Genomic DNA, 24799 nt, shown 5'->3' with positions numbered 1-24799 from the left:
CAAGAAAGGTGCTGACTGTTTCCTGGGGCAAGATTTCAGTAATAGTAATACACTTCTTTGTCCTTAACCGATCACTTAAATCTCAAGTGCCATTTAGAGCAGAAGTAATTCATGCCATGTACTATCTTAAGGATAGAACTGTGTAATAACTTCATGTTAAGTTCACTTTTGATGCTGAAACAACTAGAGGCCAGATTCTATTCCACCTATTAGGCATCTAAGTGGACTTCATTGCCTCAGTACAATCCCATTCTACCCTGTTCAAGTTTCTGAAAGTCAATTAATGCCTCTGCTTTTGCAACACACTGTCATCTTTTCCTTAAAACTGATGTGAGAGGCAAGGATTTCCTAGGATAACTATTATTGGACCGTATCCCAACTATACAATTGGTCCAACATAAGATATCATGCTAGGAAATCCTTGCCTCTTGTATAATTTCTGGACCATCATGACTTCAATATTGCTCTTATAGTATTTTAAAGGTGAATCGCAGAAAACCAGTGAGGAGGAGCATGCATAAGTCCACTTATGTCCCAGCAGGCAGAGTGGAATCTGACTGTCAGGGGAAAAAATTGTTTCAGGTTGATCTGGAATGAAACATTTTCAAAGTTTTCAGAAAATCAAAATTTAATTTCAGGGCACTTAAGATTTGATCCAACATTTATTTTCTTTTCATCATTGAATCTTTTCTAAGGTTTTGAATTTTCTTTTCAATAAAACAATGGTAAATTCAAAGCAAAAAGTAATTTTGAATCAAAATCTTGATACTTCAGGTTTGTTCAGAATGTTTTTTGTGGTGTGCACTTCAATCAAAACAATTCAGAGGATCAAACAAGAATTAATTCACAACATGTTTTGGGCAACCTGAATCTATATTTATCAAATTTTAAAAATGTCCAAAAATTGCCTAGCTCTAGTCAGGAGTTGGAAAGAACTACTCTGACAACCTCCACCACTCAATGCCTGGTCACCCCTGTCCCAGACGAGACTGGTAATATGGAGCCTATTTTTGTGCAGGTTAATTGGCACCATCCTCTGAAATATTTGAAGAGAATGAGGCTGCTGAAGCTGGCTCTCACCTCCTATATATGCCTCAAGAGAGCTTTAGCTACTGGGTAATTTAAATGGACAAGCCTCTCTGGAATCAAGGTGCTGAGTGGAGGGTGTTGTAGCTCTCCTAAACTGCTGCTATTTCTCTGCATGGTTAGAGGTAGGGTGAGAGAAGCTGACTTTCCACTTCTTCCGTTTCTTTGGACTGTCCCACGGGAGGGTGTGCAATAGGCAACTGGTACTTCTGTGACTGCTGCTGCTTTTTGTTTATACTGCTGCCCAGCGCTGTTCTGTGAAGTCATGTGAATTCTTTCACTTGGCTGTTTGATGTGTAAAACATTTCAACAGCGTATGCTTTCCCCACATTAGAGTTATGATCTTTCTCTATAGAATATGTGCAGTGAAAAGATTAAACATCTCAGAGCTGGCTGTTACAAGGCTACATTTAATTAAAACATCAGCAGTCCAAAGTAATGCTAAGCAGCAAGGATTTTGTAGTTTAATGTACTAATTTATATTAGGTCAAAAACACTATGCAAGTGGGGCCCAGTCCTGCCATGTTAATTCTGTAGGGCTTGCTTCTCTTGGAGTCAGCAGTTTTGCCAGAGTGAGTTTTAGTGTCCCGTTGGCAAGGCTGTGTTTTTACCAGGAAGATCTTTTCATCATATCAGTAGTTGCTTCCAATTTACTGCTACTTTGAAATGTGAAGGTGAAACTCATATTTGGCCTGAAATCTCCTTGATTCAAAACCATTTTGGGCACAGCTAGGGTAGAAACTTCTGGGTTAGGTTGTGATCTCACACCTTGCTCTGGGTAGGGAAAAGTGCATAGTAGCAATAGCCAAGGAGCAAAGTAGGAACAAAATTGGTCACAATTGGATCAGTGCTTTATGAGGGAAGTAATACATGTCAGGCCTGTACCTGGTGAACACTGAGTAGCATTCATAACTTCTGGGCTGTTCCAAGTGCCCCACAACACTTGTTTGAAGATTGTAATATGACAGTCTACCTCCTTATGTAATGTTCCTTTTTTTTTCTCTGCTTGTATTAACGTGAGCACTTCATAATGTACATCAGATTCTCCAGGTTGTATCAAAAGCAGGACTGGACTTGCAATCAAGTGTAATTTATGTTCCACGTTTGTCTTTTTCAGCTCAGTAAAGTTTTGGACAGTGCAACCCCGAGCAGTGTGATGAGAGATGGCTTTAGGAAACAACACCCAGCGAAGTTATTCCATCATCCCATGCTTCATCTTTGTCGAAGTAAGTGCTAGCATACCAAGCCAACAACTAAACTGGCTGAACTCTGTGATTGAGAGGTAACCAGTTAAAGCAACTGTAAAATAAGTCTTGTTTTGGTAAAGAAAGGAAAATTACTAGAATTGTATTAGTCATATGCAAATACAACTTTCCAGTTTAATAAAGCATAATGGCTAACGACTAGATTGTGTCTGTCTGAGATTCCATTCCAACGGTGGGGTGTTGGCAAGTAGTAGTCCTCCTAGCCATTACAGTGCTACCTGGGTTAGTCAGACCTTGCATCCAGGTGCACAAGAATGAACAGATGGTACAGTCTTAAATATACACGAGTAGAGAATGAACAAAGCATTAGCCCCATTTGCATTTGTTGTCTACCACAGCTGAGGTAAGAAGGAGGTTCAACAGTCACTGGTGGTGTAGTCCAACAGGAATTGGCTACTAAAATCTCTCTCTTGAGCCAAGATGAAATGGGTGAGGAATTGCTATATATAAAGGTGTTGCTGAGACATGGTGCAGCATAGGAACTGAATTCAGGCCTTTGGATAAAGTCACAGTTTAGCTCTAATCCGCCTGTAGACTTGGTGGCTAACTCTTAAGTCAGGAGGCATTTACTCAAGTGAATGATCCTGTGCAAGTCAGGCAAGGGCCTTTTACTATTTAAACAAGAGAGTGGAATTGGGAAATGTTCCCTCACATAACATAAATGCTACTTCATTCATTACCCATCTAGGGAGAAATCCAATCAGATCCTTTGTTGGCTGGGGATAGAGTTTTTCTATCCATCTAGTTGGTTCTTAGGTGCTGATTTTATTTACTCTAGTGAGTTTGTGCTTCCTGCAGTGACCAAAGTAAACAAGCAAACAAGCATCTCTAGAAAGAGTCCTCCTAACCTTGGGAATGGATCTGGTTTGTTTTTGTTTTTTGCAAGGAAACTTGCCACCTACAGTTGTTTGATCCTTAATATCCATGCCTTCCATTGTCCCCGAATTGTGAAATAAACATCATGGACTGCATTGTGACTAGGTCTGTGATGGTTCCCAAAGGAGACAGGGGCATACCACTGGTCTAGGTAGAAGGCCTATTGTCTGAGTCCTTGTCATCCATGGGTCTGAGCAAGCTCCTACTGAAATCCAATGGCAAGACTTGAAACTCTAGTAGAGGTTGGATCAGGTCTCTGGAAAGCAAAGACTTCATAGATGGCTGTGTCCTCAGGGGGAGTCAAGAGTGCACGGAAGAGTATGGGATTGTAGCAAGTGCCTTTCTAGCCTCATTCATCCATATTTCCCTCTGCACTGTGCCATCTGTGTTAGGGTAGTACTCCTTTAGTCACATGCACTTTCATACACTGGTGCCCCAGAACCACAGTCCAGTTCCAGATGGGTCTGATCCAAGGAGCAGTGAAGCTGGTGAGTGCCTCCCTTGTGCCTTGAATGGATGTTGGTCAAGCTCTCTAAGAAAAGGAATCTTAATACTCATTGAAGATTACGGCTATGTGCAAATCAACCCTGCCTTCTGCATGGAATACAGTCACTTAGATTTTAGTGCTGATTAATCAAATACAATGGAAAGACTTGACAAAATCATTAGAGAACTGTAGTACTAGATCCTAGCTTGCCCAACTATGGTAGAAAACTCTGTCTAGTGAATGCTTACAGGTAGCTAACCTTCAGTTTGTGTGTTACAGTGCTCCTGAAGGGTTTATTGTTAGCATAATCCCCAGTTTTACAAGGAGTAGGCCTCTGTTTCCAGGAGAAACTAGAAGGAGTTAAGCTAACAAGCAGGAAGGAGAGCCATCTTTCACCAATACATTCATCCATTCCACTATTCTATTCCAAGCATCCTTTTAAAAAAAGAGGGGGGAAGGGGAGGTCTTGGAAATAAGATGTTTTAAATTTATAGCCTGAAAGAACCATCACCTTCAGATTTTTAGCTCTCTAAATGTGTGAATGATGAGTCTGCTTGGTAGCACTGCAGACGGAGTTATAAATTGGCCTTCCTGTAGTCAAGACTGACATGGACATAAAAACAAATCAAGTGCCAGTAGGAAAGGAAGAGCATTGTTCATTGTTCAAGCATACTTTCCCTGTCCTTCTGCATGCTAGACATGATAACGATAGTCAATTTTTATTTAAGAAGCAAAGCCAGGGAAGCATTGTTTCCAGTGGATGTTTCCTGCTTTGACACTGGCTTAGACTGGGTCTTGCTATAATCTACTGTACATCTTTTTCTAGGTATCTGTTTGTCTTTCTGTAAAGTGATATGGATTTTCAGTTCCAACCTTGCAGAATTGGACTTTGAAGGCTCTTTCCATTTATCCCTGGTATTATAACTGTAAATGGCAAATGGAGTGTAATTTCCTACAGGGAAGGCAGAGACTATTGACATCAGCCCACTCATTCTTAGAAGTCACCATATCTCTTAATAAGCCCCACTGAAAGCATTTTGCCTTTCAAGCTGCAGTGAGTCTGCTGCTGACAGGAGACTTTTTCGGTGGAAATTCATTGGACTACTCCAACTAGCCAGTCCTATGCTAGATGGCCTTTGTAGGCTTGGTGTCTCCAAAAGGGAAGCATAAAGGTACCCTTAATCGATAGGAGCTGGCTGGCTGCATGGTGCTGCTTTCCAGCTGCTGAGTCAACACCAAGGAAAGGTACAAACTCACTGCATGCTCCCATGATAACATGCTGCTTGTTAAAAATTACTGTTGTATCAATGGGGTTGTTAAGTGATTGCAGATGGGAGGATAGCTGGCTTGCAGTTATATATATATTTTGGTAGTCCCTACGCAGCCCCCTTGACCCTGGTATTAGAAATCCATGTAGCAATGGGCTCTCCTTTGTCTGAGGAAGATATGATTGGATCATGAAGTCCAGTCTCCCTCAGTCAATGGCAACCATGTAGTAGACACTACATCTAAGGCATGCATTTTCAACCTTTTTTGGTTGAGGTACTCCCGGTGACCGATCAACGAGCGGCGGGGAGGTCCTCCACACAGCAGCAAAACTGGAAGTGCCACCAACTTCTCCGCGCCACTGCCATGTACCCCCTGGGGCCTTCCAAAGGACCCCCAGGGGTACATGTACCCCTGGTTGAAGACCCCTGATCTAAGGGGTACAACCAGTTCTGACCTGCCCAGCCATAAAGAACCCCATGCCCACCTTACATGACCTTTTTTTTATAAAAGACCAAGAGCTATAAAGACTGCAGTATGCCATAGGAAGAGAGACGAAGGCCACCTTGCATGCCTTGAGCTTACAGTCCAAACAGGCAACATAGACAGTGGGGAAAACAGAGCTGAAGTGATTTGTCCAGGGTCATGTATTAGGTCAGTGGTGGTCAGGAATACAACCCGTTTCCTGGGTCCTAATTCCTAGTCTTTTTCTCTGAAACCCAGTGCCTCTCCCATTAATCTCTGAGTTAGATGAGGCCCATCCACCAAAATGTTTGAGGCACTTGCCCTAATGCAAAAACTGATTTTCACTTCATAGATGAGCTCTCTTAAAGTTTCATGCAGCAGATCTTTGGTAACAGATAAGCTACTATTCAATATGCTGCCTCATTTAAGGGAACTTAAAATAGAATTTGATAACAGCAATGGAGAACAGTAGACACAAACAGTTTTGACATTTTAAATATCATCAGGCATTGATCTGTGAGGATTTGACAGTTTCATAATTTCTGTGGTTATTCATACATCCATTTTCTCAATCTCATTTTTCTCCACTCAGCTAACTTCTTTTAGCATTCCAGTTTTATAAAGCCTGACCTGAAGATGAATGGTGCAGTGTAAGAACTTATGCTCCATACTAGACTTTTCTAACATCCTTTTTATATTAAGAATTTGAACTTTTTCATAATGTATAAGTAACATGCAGTACTTAATATAAAATGACAGAAATGATAAATTAATATTTCCATTCCCAATTAGAAAAGCCATGTCACATTAAAAGCTGATTTGAAGCCTAAATAAAGATTCATTAAAATCATTTTCAGTCACTTATCAAATGCGTATCTGTATTAAAAAAAAAAGTTCCAGGTAGTTTATCTTGCGTGATCCTTTTTATTGCACCTTATCAGGTCTCATTTTGTTCTGCCAAGCAGTGTAGCATTTATTTCTGAATATTGTATGTCGGATACCCTGTAACAATGATACGTTAGGTATTCCCTTGGTGGTCTGTGTGAGGAACTGGCTATGGTGACACCCCAGGAAATCACCCATTCTCTTCAGCCATGGACTCTGCAACATTGATGCACAGCTTGTAGCTAGGGGTGCACTGATAGAGATTTTGGGGGCTGATACCACTAGCTGATTTTTAAGGAGGCATATCAGCTGATACCGATCCGAATTCTGATACAGGTGCATGCAGCTGGTAAGCCTGTTATGGTGAAAAGGGAGGGAAGAGGTGTGGGAGTGCAGGTCATCACCCCCCATGGTGAGGGAGGGAATGGGGCTCGGGTAGGCGCTGCCCAGCTGGGGCAGTGTGGGCACAGGACGGAGCTGTGGCTTGTCTGGGGGGGGGCTTCTGCTACTCATCCGGGGGGTGGGGCATGTGCCCCTGGATCTGCGCAGGGTGAACTGCAACTGGGGGCTAGGGCCAGGGGCCATGCTGTGCTGTGCTGTGCTGTACTCGGAGTAGGCAGCAGTTGCACTGGGAGGGGAGCCATGGGTGGGGGCTGCAGCCACCCCAAACTTCACCATAGCCCCCTCCCAGCTCTGTTGCTGCCATCTGACCTGAGTGCAGCATGGCCCCCGGCCCCAGCCTGCAGCTACAGCCTGGCCAGCCCGCCCTGCCCTGCTCCGCATAAATCTGGGGGGGAACATATTCCCCCATGCCCTCCTGGATGAGTGGCGGGAGTAGCAGCGGGAGCTGCCGGACGAGCTGCACGCAGCAGTGGGAGCCACCCCCGCTACTCATGCTCCCTGGACAAGCTGCGGCTCCATCCTGCACCCACCCAGTCCCAGCTGGGCAGCGCCTGCCCCAGCCCCATTCCTTCCCTCACCCCACAGGGTGTTGATCAACCCCCCCCCACACCTCTTCCCTCCCCTTTTACCGCAACAGGCTTAACAGCTGCACACAGCTCTCCATGCTGCTGGGCTGTGCTCCTCGCTTCCTATGTGCTGTGCTGTGGCTGCACATACGCATAGGCATTTATCGGCCCAATTATCGGCCACTTCAGGCAGATTTCTGATCTAGTCAATTTTCTTTATATTGGTGCTGATCCAATATCGGACCGATGTATCGATGCACCTCTATTTGTAGTCTACTTGTAACCTGGGAAGTCCTAGTGACTGGGTTTCCGGTGGGCATAAAGGACAGTGAGATAGAGGAGGGGAGGTGGGGAAAAGGAGTTGCAGCAAAGGGGTCATTTTGCCCAGTTAAAATGGGCGTATCAGGGAGCAAAACCTGTTCCCTGCTCCATCTACAACAGCTCTGGAGCTGCCGTGTATGGAGGAGGGGACAGGTCTTGCTCCCTGATATACTCCAAGAACCACTGAAAGAGGCCCCAGGGAGTGCATCCAGATGAGCGTGCACGTGCTTCTTGCAGCATCTTAAAGCCCTTTGAGACGCTGCAGGAGGCACGTGTGGGAATTAAAAAATGTTCCCCGTGCTGCAGATTTGCAGTGCAGGGGCAAAATTAGACCTTTGCATATCCAGGGGTCAAAAAAATACCCTGGGCAAAAAAAGCAGGGCTCTAGTAGTAATTGGCCTATTTTGTCACATTATTTAGTGATGCCCATTTTTAACATGCTTAGTTGAAATATACTTTCCTCTTTGGCTTGAAATATGTTTACTGTTGCTAGCCATATTTTCCTGCGTTATATAGAATGCACACACATATGAATTTTGAAGATGGATCCCTGAGCCTATGCACACATTTGTAAATTGCTTTACATGACTGAATAATTCCATTCCTTCCAGTGTACTTTTTTATTGAATCATAGACACATGAAAATAGGGCAAGAAGAAACTGCAGAAGGGCGTACAGTCCTGTGTGTGCATGTTTGTAGGATCAAGGCTTGTGTCTGCCTAATTTTGCCATGTTTCAGCTATCATCCATACTCAAAAGGAAGAGAATTCCAGTAAAATAATTTCATGCGTTACACAAACATTAGGATGACTATGAGGAAATTATATGCCCGCTGTTAACAATTCACTGACTTTGGTAAGACTGTGTGCCTATGACTGAGGGCAGAATTTCAAGCGTTATGTGTAAACACTGTGACGGACAGGCTCTAAAGAGGTGTGTGTTTATAACAGCAGCTTTCCTGCATGGGTTTTAATGGAAATGTCTCTGTCTGATCAGAGTTGCTGATTACAGAGAAGTATCTAATTTGAGTGGCTCTGATGCGAGTGATATGACATGCCATGTTGTTTTTTGCTTTTTTGTACAGCAATCACTGAATGATGGCAGAGAGGTGGGGGAGACGGGGATAAACAGTACTATGAAAGCTTTAAAAAGTTAGACATCCTTCAAATTCTGTGATTTGAAGCTCTTCCCTCACCATGCTAAATCCTTTGATTTTTGCCCCAGAAAAGCTTATTGCAAGAAAAGTGGAAACACTTTCTTTTTGACATCTCTGTATATTGTGCAAGATATAGAGTTCAGAGGATTTTATGGGAAAACTCTCCCCAAACAGAGGGGACATGCAAAAAGATGAAATTGTATAACCCCCCTCATATTTAACCTTAAGGCATCTCTGGCATTCTGCATTCTCATAGTAAATGTGTCTTATATTTCTTAACTTTAATTTCGGGCCATGTTTAAATCTCAGTGAAATCAGACATAGTTTAATTCATCACAGTGGATCTGTTCTGGATGTACCCCAGTGTAACTAGAGGTAAAATATTGCCTAATGAGGAGCATGTAAAATATGTAGTTAAGATAAAAAGTTAATAGCTAAGTGCCAATGCAATAGAAGGGACAATGCAATAAGTAGAGAAGAAGACTATGCCTCAAAGGGGCAGGCTATAGTTTTGCCCCAAGCCCTGCATATAGATCAGCATGCCTGTAGCACAAGGAGGCAGTCATGCTTCTAAAAAGCTCTTGGCTTTCCCTTACTGCAAGGGGTAAGTGGTATCTTGTGCTGGCAGCACACTGTAACATGGCTTCCCTCACTAGCCAGTTTCTGGAAGTAGTTCAAGAAGTTTTTTTCCTTCCTGTAACATCTAGGAATCCTTCTTGATCAAGGAGGATTATTCCAGAGTCTGAACCCACATATAACTAAAGAGCACACAACATGTCTGGGATGTCATAAATGAAGAATTCTGTGACATCTTTAGTGAAGGGTACCAAGGGATTTCATAGAAGGAATGGAGAATTTTTGAAAGGTTAGTGAAAGGGTAGTTCACTGTTCATGTCCCCCCATAGCCTGCTTAATGGGAGCATGTGGAACATAAATCAGGGCTTGATGCAATTTTCATGTTTCCCTTTACACTTCACCTTTACCACGAGATTCCTCGTTTGTGCTAATTCTGCCTATGCTTGTATGGTAATGTTGATCCCCTCTCTTCCCCTTGGAAATGCTGATAGAAGCACAAGCCCAGCCTAAATTATCCTGTATGGGCCAGATCCTCATTGACCTATTAGGCATCTAAGTAGACTTAGGCACCTAGGTGACAATGTATTCCACCTTGCTTGAATGCCTGAAAAACTGTTAATGCAAAAACCAGGTGGGTCCTCCTCTTCCTCCTCACTGTTTTTTTAAACTTTTTCTTAGGACTAAGATGATAATGTGTTACCAAAGCAGACAGGTTAATGGATTTTGTTTCAAGGAGTTCTTCTTGTATCTTTACAGCCCATTTGACCCTTTTGCTACATATGCTTGTGCTCATTTACTGTACTTTGCAAGATCTTTCATTGTACATGTGCCTTTGAGCAACGGGCATTTCAGCAGGTGTTGCATAGTCTGAGGCTCTGTGATGTAGTCACAGGTGGTTGAACCAATGGTATAACCCCACTTCTTCATTAGTTCCTTGGAACGTCCAACTCCAGTTCATAGGCGGTTGAGGCATCTCCACCTTTGTTATGCTTCATCAGCCCCTGGTGGTAAGGATTTGGCCACTGGAATATACATTTTTTCACTGTTAGGTATTTTCTTCAGACTCTTGTTCCACATCTGTAGTCATGTCTCCTTGGTTGTGGCATCAAGAGGTTGGGTGCTGGTGAGGAAGCTCCTATGTGATTTCAGACATTTGTGTGCTGTGGGATGGTCATACAGCAGGTGTCTCACATGTTCAGTTTGTCTTGATCATTCTGTCCTGCTGGCTGCTGCTCTTCTGATGTCAGGCAGAGCAATGCCAGCCAGCAAGTGCACGCTGTTTAGGCTAGTAGGCTTCAGACATCCTGTCATACATTGTCAGCTATTATTCAGAATGAGGTCAAGCACTTAGCATGTACAGATCTATCCTGTACAGGGCATGTGTATTTGGCAGAGGAGAAGCTGAGAGCCAGAGCAGTAGTTTGGATAGTTGAGGGCCTAGCTCCCCGTTTCAAGTTGGTGAGTTTATATAAAATGTTGTTACAAGTGCTGCCTTTTGCTTTTGTCTTCATGATGTGTTCTTTGTGTGAGAGGTTTTGACGGAGGGTGAATTTGGACAGTGGGATAGTGGGGTCCTGGACCATGTAATGTTGAATTGGCAGTTGGCCTCTTGGTTTTTCAGATAGAAGGCACATACTTGTGTTTTCACTGGGGCTCATGTGTAATTGGTTTTCAGTATAGTATGAGGGTAAGCCAGTAAGTGCCTCACTTAAAGGTGTTTCAGCATGGTCAAAGCCATAGGCCATTATGCGCAGGTCGCCTGCAAAGATGAAATGTTTTGTTTACAAATCAATTGGTTGGTCATTCATATAGATGTTATATAACAGTAATGCAAGTACACTTCCTTGGGGGAGGCCATTAATCTGTTGCCTCTATCTGCTTTGCTTTCCATCCAGTTTGACAAAAAAAGTCTGTTTTCAATTTGGGTTCATATCAGCTCTGTAAGGTGTAGATCTTTTGTTATTTCCAGGGTCTTGTGGAGGAGTCAGTGGCTAACTGAGTTGTAGGTGGCTGTTAACTTGACGAACACTACTCTAGTGCCTTTTTCAAAACCGTCCTCAATATGTTGAGTTGGATTGAGCAGCTGGCTCACTGTTGATTTTTCTAGGGTGAAAGCTGCCATCTTTGGGGATTAGGTGTTTATCCATGTATGTGACAAGCCAGTTCAGTATCAGTAATTCACATAATTTTTATGTGTGGCATGGCAGGTAGATCTGAGCCACTAGGCAGGTAGGTCAGATGGATCTTTCCCTGGCTTTAGAAGTTCCACTACCTAAGCTTCTTGCCGTATCTTTGGAATTTTTGGCTGGCTGTGCATGACTAGTATAGGCAGAGGAGCCATTCTTGAGTCTGAGGTCTAAATTCCTTGATTTTTGGTTTGGTTTTTTTTGGTAAGTATGTCATCAAAACCGGTTGTTTTCCTGGTCTTCAGTGCATTAATACCTATTGTCATTGAGAAGGGGCTTGTAAAACTCAGGAGTGCTTGTACCTTTCCAGTCTGAGTTCTTGTTTGTTTGTTTGTTTGTTTGAGCACATATACTAAAATTGGAACGATACAGAGAAGATTAGCATGGCCCCTGCGCAAGGATGACACACAAATTCGTGAAGCGTTCCATATTTTAACCAGCACTAGTGGCTGTGTGGCAGTGTTTCTGCCTGCTGTGTGGCAGTGTTTCTGCCTACCATGTGGGAGATCTGAGTTCAAGTCCTAGCTTTGGTGACTTGGGGTGAGTGAGCTCTTTCTTTCTTTCTTGGCTTGTGCCGTGCCCTGGGCCCTCACCAGGCTGCTGTTGTTTATTTTCTCGGGGTGAGAAGTTGAAGGTTTTTGTACGTGTACTATGGGACAGGGAAGGGTGGAATTGTTCGTTTCTCGAGGGCTATATATATAAATAGCATGTTAGACACGATGTGTATTACTGCGAAGGTGTTTGTCACGGTGTGATGTTCTGAATGTCCTGGAATGGCTTCTCTTTGGTGTGGTTTGATGGTTTTTTTGCTTTCTGTACCTGATCTTTTGTGAAATAAAGTTGTTAAAAGTCAAAAGTCAAAGTCTTTCTTTCTTTCTTTCTTACCTACCTGGCAGGGGAGATACCTTGATCCAGTAGGAGGTTTTCCCAGGGTGAGGCTCGCCCCTTGCACTCCAGGCGTGCTGACCCCTGCGATTTCCCCAAATGCGGGAAACTCGACTGCATAATTTGTGGTAGTGGGGGACTGCGTTCTTTCTTTCTGAGGCCCTCCTGAGCATCCCCACTGGCAAGAACTGTATATATGTACATACTTCTTTTGTTCTTTGTGGTTTCTTTGGTTTTTTGTCTAGAGTGTAGCTGGGGCTGGGTTGAGTGCCGCTCTGTTCCCTCTGCTTTGCTGCCTTGTGTAGCACTGGGAGTGGCAGCCCTCTCCCCACCCCTTCCCTAGTCCCAGCCTCACTTTCTTCCTGCCTCACTGCCATGGGAACCTATCCCTATTTGTTACATTGTAAAGTGGGTTTGCTTTATGCGAATTTGATTTATGCACCGTTCTCTGGGAACGCATGTACGGCATAAATCGAAGGAAAACTGTATACGTATTGTTACCCATGCCTTTTTACTATTCTGCATCATGTCAGTTGACTCCATCAGGGTCTGCCAGGATTTCCTGTGTTCTTCTGTGATGGCTAACATGAACTCCTTACCTGTAGCAATGGTATTTGCAGAAAAAGGGTTTAGTTCATACTGTTGCCTATAGTCTTTGTATAGGCCAGTGGTTTGAGGAGACCCAGTTACAGTTAGTGAATCTGTAGGGTCAAAATCATGGTTTGGAGTTGGAGCAGAATTTGCAGGTATTACCAAGTATTACCTGACAGGGGTCACACTGTGAATGCTTCTACTATGGCCCCCTTCAAGGAGTTGAACAGGGCAGAACAGAATTACATTTAGGCAAATAAATACACCTAGATGCCAATTGGATGGAAGAGAACTTGGCCCTGTATACATCCAGGGAGTAAGGTATGAACTTGCTTCCTTTTGAGCTGGTGGATTCCTAGCTTTCAGGATGGCATGACTAAGAAGAAAGGATGGATTTAAAAAACAGCAGCTGTATCCTGTACTATCTCCAGGCAAAATCATGGAAACTGAGTTTTAATTGAGCTAGTGTATTTAATACTGGCTCAACCAAAACCTGTCCCACTATCTTTGTGTGTGCATGATGGAGCCATTGGTGCAAAGAATTCATGATGACAAGCTGATAAGCAATGTGAAGATACTAGGAGGAAGAGAAGATAAATGTATATGATGATGTATGGATGCTGTGAACATAGTAGCTCAGGGTGACATATCAATCAAGAAGGTATTGAAGAATACTGAGGACTATGGTGAAGTGTTAGGGGCAAAATTAAAGAAGATGAAATGTACATTGATGGGAATTGGGAGAATTTTGCAGAAGTTCAGCTGTGTGTGGTAGAGAGTGTAATTAAGATCTCTGGAATCCCAAAGGATGCTGAAAGGAAAGAAACAAGGGTGTGGGAGAAGTTAGAGGTAAGAGTGAGGCAGATCTTTGGATTGAGGGTGCTAGAACTTTATCTTTCAAGGGTAAAGTGGCTGCGTTGAAAACTATACTGTTGCTGACCATCGTTTATACAGGAATAGTGTATCCACTATCATGGTAGCAGATAAGGAGGATAGAGAGGCAGATATGTGTTGTTGTTGTTGTTTTTTTTTGGGGGGGGGGGGAGTGAAGGAGAAACGATAGCTAGAATGGAGCTGTACAAAACCAGAGAATTAAGAGGCTGGGGAATGCCAGATTTGGAAAGCTTTTTGTATACTTACTTTATAAGTATATTCTATAAAGAGACAGTGGGGGACACTGCATGTTTCTGCTATAGCCTGGCAGGAAGACTGTTAAGAAAATGGAGCATGTAGAGAGGAGAATGGAAAAAACCGTGGGTGTAGCAGCCACCAGCCCACTATATGAAGATGGAGAGTTTCTTGAAGGTAAATAAACTAGAGGGAGTGGGATTAGATTATTAAAAGACCATAAAAAGGTGGTTAATAGGATAAGAAAGACATAACAGTAGTTGGGGATTTGATGGGATGGATGGGAAAGAAGGCAGAGAAGAGTTGGAGGGAAGAACTGTGGTGTTTCTTCCAAATGGACAAAGGGATGGAGTGAAAGTTGTGGCTTCCTCCTGGATTGGGGGTGGTTTGTGAGAGATTATTGTGTTAATGGTGGAAAGGGGTGTAATAAGAATAAGGTATTGTTGTAGGGGAGGTTGTCAAGATTTGTGTTAATTTAGTTTCCTGTAGTTGTTTTGTTTAAAAAAAAAAAATAAAGAAAAGTTCCCATCAGTATCTCTGCCTTTTTGGCTAAGATCAAATGTAGAGCGCCACCCGAAGAGGACCCCCGCGATAGACTATATCTAGACTGAGACACTTCATCTTCGGACCACTTTTTCCACCATTGCGGACCATTGTCACGGGTATGTGTGTTTCTATCCTCTTTTTCTCTCAGCGTCGTGAAACCCCCCTCTCCCCTTACCCCCGGGCTTAGTTGGCTAACTTTGTATCGCATGTAACCTAGTTGCGTTCCCAACCTCACCCCCATCCTTCTATTGTTAGTCCCTCGCCCGGGCATTCTGTATTTCCCTATCGGCTTTGTCATCTTTTTTGGATTTACAGTCCTTACCATCTACTAATAAAAGTCAATTTGGCACCCAGGGGAGGGTATCAGGGCTGGCTCTGGCCGTCCTGGTGCTGGCCTGTTATTGTAGTACCTCCAGGCCCAGTGCCAGTTCCCTGCAGAGGAAACACCTACCCATTTTTTTTTTTGGCTGAGATCAAGTCATCAGCTGAGATCCTGATCAATGCCTTAAAGGAAGTTAGAGAGATCGATGGAGCATCGGGATAGCAGGAGTGGAGGAGGGAAGCCTAAACTCCAAAACGATGGCAGTGGTGGCTGATAACCAGGATGTGGAAAGAGAAATGAAGAGTGGAAACAATGGAGTGGAGACAGAGGAAGAGTGGATAAAGGTGGGAAAGTGGAGAGGAAAGAAGATGGCCAAGATGAAGGCAAGAGCAACAGCAGAGACAGCAACAGAGGCAGCGGCAAAGAAGATGGTGGTGAGAGGGGTGAGGCCAGAGGGTTGGCAAGAGCAGAGAAGGGTGAGAGAGGGCGTGGGAGCAGCTGAAGGATCATCGGGAGCATGACGAAAGGCCAGCCCACTGTGAGTGGCATAGCGGAAAGATACAGAAGAGACACCGCAAGATGCCAGTCCAGAGTGGAGATTATGGATAAGGGTAACATTAACCAGTTATGGGGTGCAGAAGAACTTGAGGATGAACAGATATGATTTGATGGAGGAGGTACTTTTTGAGGTATTGGGGTGCAGGTGGAATGCCTCACCAACATGATTGGTTTCTTCAACCAAAAGACATGACAATTAATTTACTGGAACAACAAAGGGTATGAAAAAAATTGGGAGAAATATGCAGAGGAAGTGGGAAGAGAGGAATTAAAAGGGTTAAAGTTTGTAGCAGCGGGACAGTCAAGGGAAAGAGTAATTATTATCCAAATGTATATGGGTATATTATAGGCAGAAGACATAGATGTCTGGAAAAATATGTGCATAGAGTTCTGTGGGTAGAGAAACTGAGGGACAAATATGGTATTTGGATGGTGTCTTGGAGGGCTTGAGCAGTGTTAAAACCAAATGAGTGGACCACAGGTGAGGTGCAGCACCTCCCATCAGTTGTTCAGATAAGGCCGGGTTGGGATTTTATAATATACCACAGGCAACTGAAACAATGTAACAGATGTGAGAAAGAAGGACACCTGGCTGCCCACAGTCCCCTCATAGTGTTACAGATATGAAGGGATGGGGCACAGAGCAGCAGAGTGTCAGGGGTTTAATGCACTGTTTACGTGGGGGAGGGACACCTGTACTATAGTGTAGATGCCTAGCAGCTTTTACAACCAAGGTCAGATCCCCCGAGGAACCACAAGAATCAGAAAGGGGCAGCGGGAGAGACTGAGATAGGAGACTGTGCAGGGGAAGAAATGGAGACCAAGGGAAGCAGAATCCCTGTAACAGGCTGCAAAAGAGAGAATTAGAGGTAAAATGGAAGGGGAGGAAGGAACAGCAAACAGGATCAAAAGACATGGAGGTGGGGGAAGGAAAGAAGGAAGAAACCTGGCAGAGAACAGAAGTGGAGATGGAGCAAGGAAAAGAGCCAGAGCAACAGGCAGGGGAAAGGAAGAAAGTGCAGGGACAGAAAATCAGGAAAAAGAAACCTGATAAAGAGGGAGGCAAGTTTGAGTCGGAGAGGAGCTTCCTGCTATTAGCTCTCCCAGACTCTAGCCATAACTGGAATGCAGGAGTGGGAAGACGCGGGGAGGTGGAGAAGTGGAAGCCTTCCTAGCTGCAAAAAAAGTGATCAGGCAGCTTGCAAGAGCACCAGGCATGCAAAGTGAGCAGAGGAGTATTGACTGGGAGGAGCAGCAGCACAGATGATCCTTAAAGGCACAGGCACACTCAGTTTAAAGCAAGCACAGTTGTACTGATTACAGCTTCAATTAATGAATTGAAAAAATCGATAGAACCATTCATGTGCATAGCATTAAATATATGCTGGCATGGTTTTCTGTTCTGAGGTTGTCTACATATGGAGTTTACTGAAATAAGTACTCCAGAATAATCATTCCAGAATAGCTGTTTCAGTAAACACTCCAGTGTTGATGACCCCAAAGATTGAGAAAATTCAACTGCAGATCTAGAGTCAAATACTGTGGCTTGCTGACAAAAATAGAAATGATAAAGTTATAAGTCAAATGATATATCTGCTGTGCAGTCTCCTCTTCTGTTATATACTAAAATAAGACAAAATATCAGTAATCTTACCTATACAATCACTTGAAGATAATCCTTTCATAACATGTTTTATCATCTATCAAAATAATGCAGCAGCAATGTTTATTGTTTAGACACTCAGACAATGAAATACATGAGCTGGGCTTCTTGGGGAAGTGTTATTTTTGCTCCTTGTTTTGAATAAATCTGTGGTATAGAAGAAGGCATACCACTATTTTTGTGAATAAAGTACTATATATATATATTAGTCAGAAATTGCATACATGTTACTGCTATTATTTCTGTCATAAATCACACTGAGGAAACAATTCTGAGCTGCAAAATTGTTACTGATACTGAATTAGATTATTTAAACCATGCAAGTGCTTCTTGAACTCATGTTTGTCATCAATAACACAGCAGGAATTAGATAGCTATAAAAAGTCAGGGACCCCATCAAAATAATGGGATAAACATTTGCCTTTTGTATTCTAGGTTTCTATTTCATTTTTCCTGAAAGCATTTCTACTGTTTGAGCCACTATTCACTCTTTGAATTTGCACTTGGTGTTAGTGAAATCAGCTGGAGTTTTACCCTTGTCTTCCATTGCTATGTAACTGGGTCTTTTGAATTAAACATTCCCAGTTACTCTTGCTCTCATAGTAATGCCTTTGATGAAGGGTGGGGGTGTTGGAACCACTTTCTTCTCCTCATTTTCATGTAAAAACCTGCTCATTCTTCCAGTGCCCAAACAGCTTTTGGTTTATGGTACTCTTCATTTCAGCAAGAAAGATGTCATCAGAAGTCTCTTCATATTAATGGACTAGGACTGATGGGGCAAAGAATAAGGTACTTCCTTATTCCTTCCTTCATAAATGGGAAGTAAAGGGCTGAGTGCCCCCCCACCATCACCCCTGGAGCACGTGTAAAGACACCCATAGGCTTTAAATCATATCAACTTTGTCTCCTTATTCCTTAATCACTGTCATGTTTTAAAGTCCATAAGAATACATCCTGAAATAATTCCTTTAGAAGGGTTTAAGTAATGTGCACATATTAAGTCGTTTAACAGTTTTTAAAGTCAATTGTAATCGTAGCACAAGGAAAAAAGCTGTCCCAGTGATAAAGAGACTTGCCTAGTATCCAGGACATCACAGTTCCATTTTCTGCTTGACACTGAATCCTGGGTGGCATTAAGCAAGTTACTTAGTCTCACTCCTTGGGACCCCTGGAGGAAGTATGCTTCTCAGGAGTCTACCCATTTTACTTGGATGCTGGAATTCCTTGAGCACCATTGACACCAGCATTTCACTGGTATGATGGACATGCAAAGAATGAATGAGTTGTAGTATGTGGCATGATCAATACCCATCATGTTGACGTGTATTCCAGTGCCTGGGATGCTAACTTGGGACCCAAGTTTAATTCTTTCCTCTGTAACTATAGGCACTTGGAGCCACGTCCACAGAAATGTATTGCCCAACCTTCCAGAACCATGGGCTGGATGTGTGGCATGGGGTCAGTCTGTAGGCTGGATCCCATGTAGACTCAGTCTACGACTGCAGTCCCCCATGCGGGATGCAGCCATATAGCAGGCCAACCCTACGTGCCCCAGTCCAGTCACAGAGAGACTGTGTACCTGCCTGACTGTGCATCCGTGCAATCTTGTGCTCAGAGCCATTATCAAGCTTGAAGGGCTCCCCACAGGTCCTGAAATTTGGCAGCACAGGAGCTCTCAGCACCACATTTATGGACCCATTAGGAGCCTCACAGGTCAGATAAGAAAGAGGTTCTGCAGCCAGATCAGGCTCACAAGCCAGAGGTTGAGCACCACTGGCCTGCCCCATAAATTCATATTTATTTAAAAGCAAGTCTGGGTGCCTACCTATCTCTGTGGATGTTAATCTCTCTATGCCCTGTTTCCCTGCTTGTAAAGTAGGGCTAGTAGTTATTACTCTACTCTCTTACAGGTGTGTTATGAAGTTAAACATATTGAAGACTAGCAGGGCCTTAGATACAATGGTAAAAAGGGCTATATAATTATCTTAACACCATTACATAGACAGATTACCTTATATAGACCTTAACAAAGCAGTAGTATCAAAAGTTACATTGTAGTAATGCTGCCACAAATCTATTAGCACAGAACAATAGTTCTGAATAATTTAAATGCTCTAGTCTATTAAGTTACTTGAGCTTCATTGTTTTTCTTCTTGTTCACTCATTCATTTATTCAACATACATAATTTCATTTCAATATGCCTTTAGACACTTCATAGCTGCCAGTTATTCCTTATTGCTTGTGTGTCTGTGCCTCGGCCCACCTTTGTTCCGGACGAGAGGATAAATTTCATATTGTTCAAATTGTCTTAATCTCAGTGAATAAGTGTCTATTGAACATGGGATTAATTTTATTGAATCACTAGGTAGTCCCAATGTTACCTGACAATTAAATAGACCTTTATCTTCTGGAAAGATAATCCTGCTAGGCATTTGTCACACGGCAGTTAGGAAGAGAGCACTGAACTTCTAATACCAGCAGTCACTTGGCGGCGATGAACAGTGTGTGTAGAAAAACAAAGCTTTCTGTTCATTCCTCTTTAGCTGAATGAGGTTGCTGCCCTTTTAAAATAGATTTTAGGGCATTGGGGGAGTGACTAGCCATCCTGTGTCTTAATCTATAAATTGTATTCAGAAGAATTGTTGTACTTAGTTTGCAGTCATTTTGGGCTCTGAACAACATTGTTGGTTTATTAGAGTTGCCCCACTGTGGTCAGAGTGGCAGCTGACCTGGGTAAAGACTGCCGGGTCAGTCCTGTTAATTTGACATGATTTACACAGAAGAGCACATGGATTCTGGGAACTCTTCTGCATTTAGGATATTTACCTGAATTTAAGACAATTTTAAATTTATGACGATGCCCTAATAATTAGATTCTATACATGGAAAATTTATAAATTTGTTAGTTTTCCATGTATAGAATTCAATTATTGGGAGGTCATCTTAAATTCATTCCTCTTACCACTGCAGTGGGGTGACCACTGGCAAGGTTCAGGTGGTGGTGGGCTGGTGGTGGGAAAGCCAAATGGCCTGATCCCAGCCCTTCACCGTCTGGCCCCTGTTGCCTATCCTCCCTACCACTTGCCACCCCTGCTGACTGCACAATCCAACACCTGCCCTCCTCATGATGCCTGGCACTTGCCTGCTCCCCCACCATTTGTCCCCCTCCTGCTTGGCCTCTCCTGGTTCCTATCCCTATCCCTGCAGCTGCTTACCCTCTGTCGTTGCTCTACTCCCACTCTAGTATGGAGCATATGGTCCCTGGGTTGGAGCTACTGCTGTGTGGTCAGGTGAAGCCAGAGCCATGATGGAGGGTAAATGGCAGTGGGAGGAGGGAGAGGAAGCAGAAAGCCTGAGGGGCAGAGGTGGTGGTAGGGGCCAGGCAACCCCAAACCCAAGCCCAGGTCAGGGCCAGACTGGATCTGCAGCAGCTTCCTGCCCTCTGGCTTAAACTCAAAATCATAATGAGAGGCTTTCTCCCCATATTGAATGGGAGAAAAAAACCTCATCCTGCATTTGAATAAATATCATATGAGTGACCTAGAAAACCACGTTTGATGCAGCAAAGAGCTCTTAAATACATTGCTTTTCATCTTTGTCACAGTATTCTGCCAACAGCCAGAAGCTTTGAGATAAACTTAGTTGATAAAACCCAGGTCCTGGAAAAGGAGCTATTTTTGACTATACAGTGATTATGAGGAGTTGTTTTTTCTTTCAAGAGATACATTTTGCCGATTCATAAAAAATAAATAAAAATTGCAACCTATTAAGTCAATTCATTATTCCTAGAAAATAAAGAAGATAAAGAATCAGAAAGGTATTGGATGAGAGCGTCTCTATCTGGATACATAAACCTTTGTGGACCAGAGCATGAAATCATCTTATTTGCTTGGAAAGAGCACAGGTGACTGTGAGGATGAAGTATTGGTGTTGGTACTGGAGATGTAGATGGAGGAAATCAGTTATAAACAACATCCTCTGGTTCACATTCCCAGTGTTCTGCAATAGTAAACTATTTCTAGATTGAAGATAACTAAATGCTTCTTACTGTATTTGGGACAGGCTAAAAGCAGAAGTAAATTTGTCAATGACAGATGGACCATAGTTTTCCTACTGGAAATGAATGCAGGAAGTTCGGGTGATGGCAATATTTGAATAGCCTGACTACAGCGGGGAGACCAGGGCAGAAGCCCAGGTTACTAACTTGGAGCTGGGGGGTACATTAAAATAACAGCTGCACGGCTGTGCAAGCAGCCTGGTAGAAGCCATAAGTCGCCTCTGTGCATCACAGTTACCCCAGGTGGCCCTGCTGCCTTGTTATGCCTCTGCTTAACTCTGCATTTTCATAATCCTCCCAAAATTGGTTGAATGGGTAAATTTAATATTAGACAAGTATTGACTGTGTGTCCTGTGTCTGCTTTTTACATTCTTAATAGCTTTATTCATAATGTCCCCCTAAGTGTTACTGAGTTTTTTTTATGTACTTCTTAGAGCAAAAACAAGATTCCAGTCTATCTAGCAGCTGTTTTAGTTAGCATGTATTTGGTGTAGGCTAGCCAGAATTGCACCAGTTTCATCAGAGCAACATCTTCTGGACTTCTAAAATCTCTTTAGTTTTTTTTAGCTTTACTTAGGGACACCTCAAGAGTTCCTACTGGCTTTTATAAAGCAGGGACCTTAGTTAATTTGTCAGAGTTACTGTGAAGCTTAGAAAGTATGCAGCAGAATTCACAGAGGCTTTGAAATCCTTAGCAAATAACTCCAAATTTGAATACTTTTGAAAGGTTAGGCACTGAAGGGCCATGCTCCTCACAGGAAACAAATGTATAAATTAAATGTGGAATTTCAAATTGAAACTGTTTGTGAGGGCTTTTGCCGTCATAAAAAAAAAATAAGTAAGAAAATAATCTCTTCTTTGTATAATTTCAGTATCATTGAATCACCATGCCCCAACATTTTCCAGTTGGTAAAAATATTTTCTTTTGGAAGATGATCCTACATGAGAAGTAGCAGCGAGACCTGGTTCTTTTCTGGCAATGTTATGGAAGAAGTGGTCAAAATCATACTTGCAATACAAAGTTGGTGATAGGAGACACGGCTCTTTAAAGGCTAGCTGCACCCCCCTCTTTGGCAGGATAGAACAAATAGAATTAATGTTTTCTGAAAATGCAGAATCTTCACATCAGATTGCCCAGTTCACTTGAAAATTGGCACCAAATTCCTTCTTTGTTCTCTACACTAGATGCTCCACTCGCCTCATTTCCCAAGTAGCTTGAACTCCTCAACTCCTCAAAGGTTATGTGATTTAACAGAGAGGTAGCTAGCTGTGTTGGTCTGAAGCCAGGCAGAAGACAGGGTAGAGATGCACCTTATAGACCAGTGGTTCTGAACCTTTTTTATACCCAAGGCATCCCATGGAAAATGGTAAGTCTTAGTTTTCACTCATTTTTTGACTGCAGAAAAATAGTAGAGCAATTTTTTCTATTGTAGAGAATTCAGAAAGACCACAATGAGTCAGACTGTTTTTAACACTGTGGATTCCTATTTGACATCTCTGGTTTTATCTTGTGAATCATGCTTACACACCTAACATGGCTAACATCGTGTGCCTTCCCCACTGCCCCCCGGACATCTTTGAAAGTATCTCAAGGCACCCCAGAGTGTTGTGGCTGCCTGGAAAATCACGGTTATAGACTAACTAAATCAGAGAGGCATACGCTTTTGTGATCCAAGACTCATTTAATCAAATGCTGATCATCAGCATTTGGTGAAGTGAACTTGGACTCACAAAAGCATATGCCTCTCTGGTTTACTTAACAGAGAGGCCATAGTATTTTCATGGAATATTTCATATGGAATTTGCATGGGATAGTTTTCACAGTAGTCGGATGTAGTGCAGATGTGCAAAATTTGTCTCTGCCTTCATAATATTTTCCTGAAATGTTGCCTTACTGCTTGATCTTGTACTTATGCATGTGTAATTTTCCTTGCCTGTGTACTGCTGGTGGTGAATTCAGACAGGCTATTCAAGGGTTCAAACTTACCTGTGTGTAAAGAGTTTGCAGGATCAGATTTTTGAATAGGACATATATGATAATACAAATAGCAATGACATTGTAGCACCAGCAGCTAAGGCATCTTGTACTTTGCTCAGAGTTGATCAATTGCCCAATCTGGGATCAAGGAGGAATTTCTCCCATGGGTCAGATTGCTACAAACTGGAAGGGGTGCCTTCCACTATACTGAGGAACACATGGGCCTCTTTCTAGGATCTTCTGAGCAAATATTAATCAAGTATTTCCCTGTTGTAGAAGCAGAACTTTGACAGTGACCTTGACTCCCATACTTTTACCTATGGTATTTTGAAGAGTGTTTGTGGTATTTTGGAAATTGCTCCTTGTAGCTGTGTGTGGTGGTTTAAAGCAACAATCTGAGGAATCCTTGGGTAAATAGTTATCTGTGAATACAGGAGACTGGCTCAGTCTTATATGATACTTAAGGATGTCAAAAGGCCAGTGAAGTCCAGCATATGTCCTGCTTTTATTACTCATCGTGCTTTAAAGCAAAACTTTGAGATTTACTTTCTCATTTAAATACCCAACGTTTGTGCATAATGTTTGAGTTTTATACACTGCTCAGAATAGTGCAGCAGATCTAGGCGATATAATGTTTGAAAGGTCATTATTTTTGTTCAAATCTAAACTGACAAATTGCCCTTTGATCTTGCTTGGCCACTCCAAAATCAGTATAAACGGTCTGACCTAAAGTTTCATCTTGTGTTAGGAATGGCCTTTTTGAGATTTATAAATAGTTTAGAGAGAAATGATTAACAGATGTCTAATATATGGTTAGTCCATTGCTACTTAGTTTTCTGTAGTGAAAAAGGTCAATTGGTTGTTTATAACCATCAACAAGAGCTGCTGAGATGCTAAAGTGTTACATGCATGTTTGCTGTGGGCTTTTAATTTCTATTATTCAGTGCTTTATGTAGCACTACAGTGGAATCCAGATCATTCTGTATCTGGGTGGTTTTGCAGCCCATTTAGTCTGTAGCAAGTCCAAATATTAAAAAGGAGATGCTCTGCTGATTGCAGTGATTTTCACTTCAAAGGGCACCACTTGCTTGCTCAGCTGGAGTTCCTTAGGGGTCCCACTCAGCTGTTTGCTCTAGCTATATGTACCCCCTGTGCCCCCAGCTAGTTCCCAACCCCCATCTTTGCAGGAAGGTAAAGAACTTTAACTCTTCAAAATATATGGTTTCTATTGTATTTATAAGTCTACTCATAATATAGTAAGGGCTATTTAATATACAGTAGCACTTAAAGGTCCCAGTCGGGATCAGTTTCTCATTACTTAGGTCGGTGCTGTAGAAAAACATGGGATAAAATCTCCTTGAAATCTACTGAAGTTTTGCTGTTGACTTAAGTGGAGCTCAAATTTCACCTACTGTCTCTACTCCAAAGAGGATACAATGTACAGTAATTTAATTTTGGTGAAACTGTTGAGGTTTGGTATAAATGTTATTTAAATGCTGATGTCTGAATAGTCTGTACTACCTAGTCATTTCA

At 42.6% G+C, this 24799-nt stretch overlaps 1 protein-coding gene and 2 non-coding genes across 5 annotated transcripts in view; all 3 read left to right on the top strand.

Annotated features, from left to right (window-relative positions):
- PLPPR1 (phospholipid phosphatase related 1) overlaps positions 1-24799 on the top strand; it is a 251523-nt gene that overhangs the window by 107307 nt on the left and 119417 nt on the right. For 2 of the 3 annotated variants that reach the window (XM_019490796.2, XM_059724611.1), the window contains exon 2: positions 2204-2312. In XM_019490796.2, coding sequence (XP_019346341.1) covers positions 2250-2312 — 63 coding nt within the window. In that variant the 5' untranslated portion in view covers positions 2204-2249. Of the gene's footprint in view, positions 1-2203; positions 2313-24799 lie in introns of those variants that run through there. The other variant, XM_019490797.2, reaches the window with a different exon arrangement.
- Positions 11869-11972, top strand: LOC132249740 (U6 spliceosomal RNA). Its single transcript, XR_009461292.1, has one exon. It is a non-coding gene; the product is annotated as a U6 spliceosomal RNA (small nuclear RNA).
- Positions 12419-12588, top strand: LOC132249711 (U1 spliceosomal RNA). Its single transcript, XR_009461276.1, has one exon. It is a non-coding gene; the product is annotated as a U1 spliceosomal RNA (small nuclear RNA).

The sequence above is a fragment of the Alligator mississippiensis genome, chromosome 3, assembly GCF_030867095.1.
Source record: "Alligator mississippiensis isolate rAllMis1 chromosome 3, rAllMis1, whole genome shotgun sequence".
In the NCBI taxonomy this organism is placed as follows: Eukaryota; Metazoa; Chordata; order Crocodylia; family Alligatoridae; genus Alligator; species Alligator mississippiensis.
The sequence above is the reverse complement of the archived record's forward strand: the minus strand, read 5'-3'. Positions and strand labels throughout refer to the sequence as shown.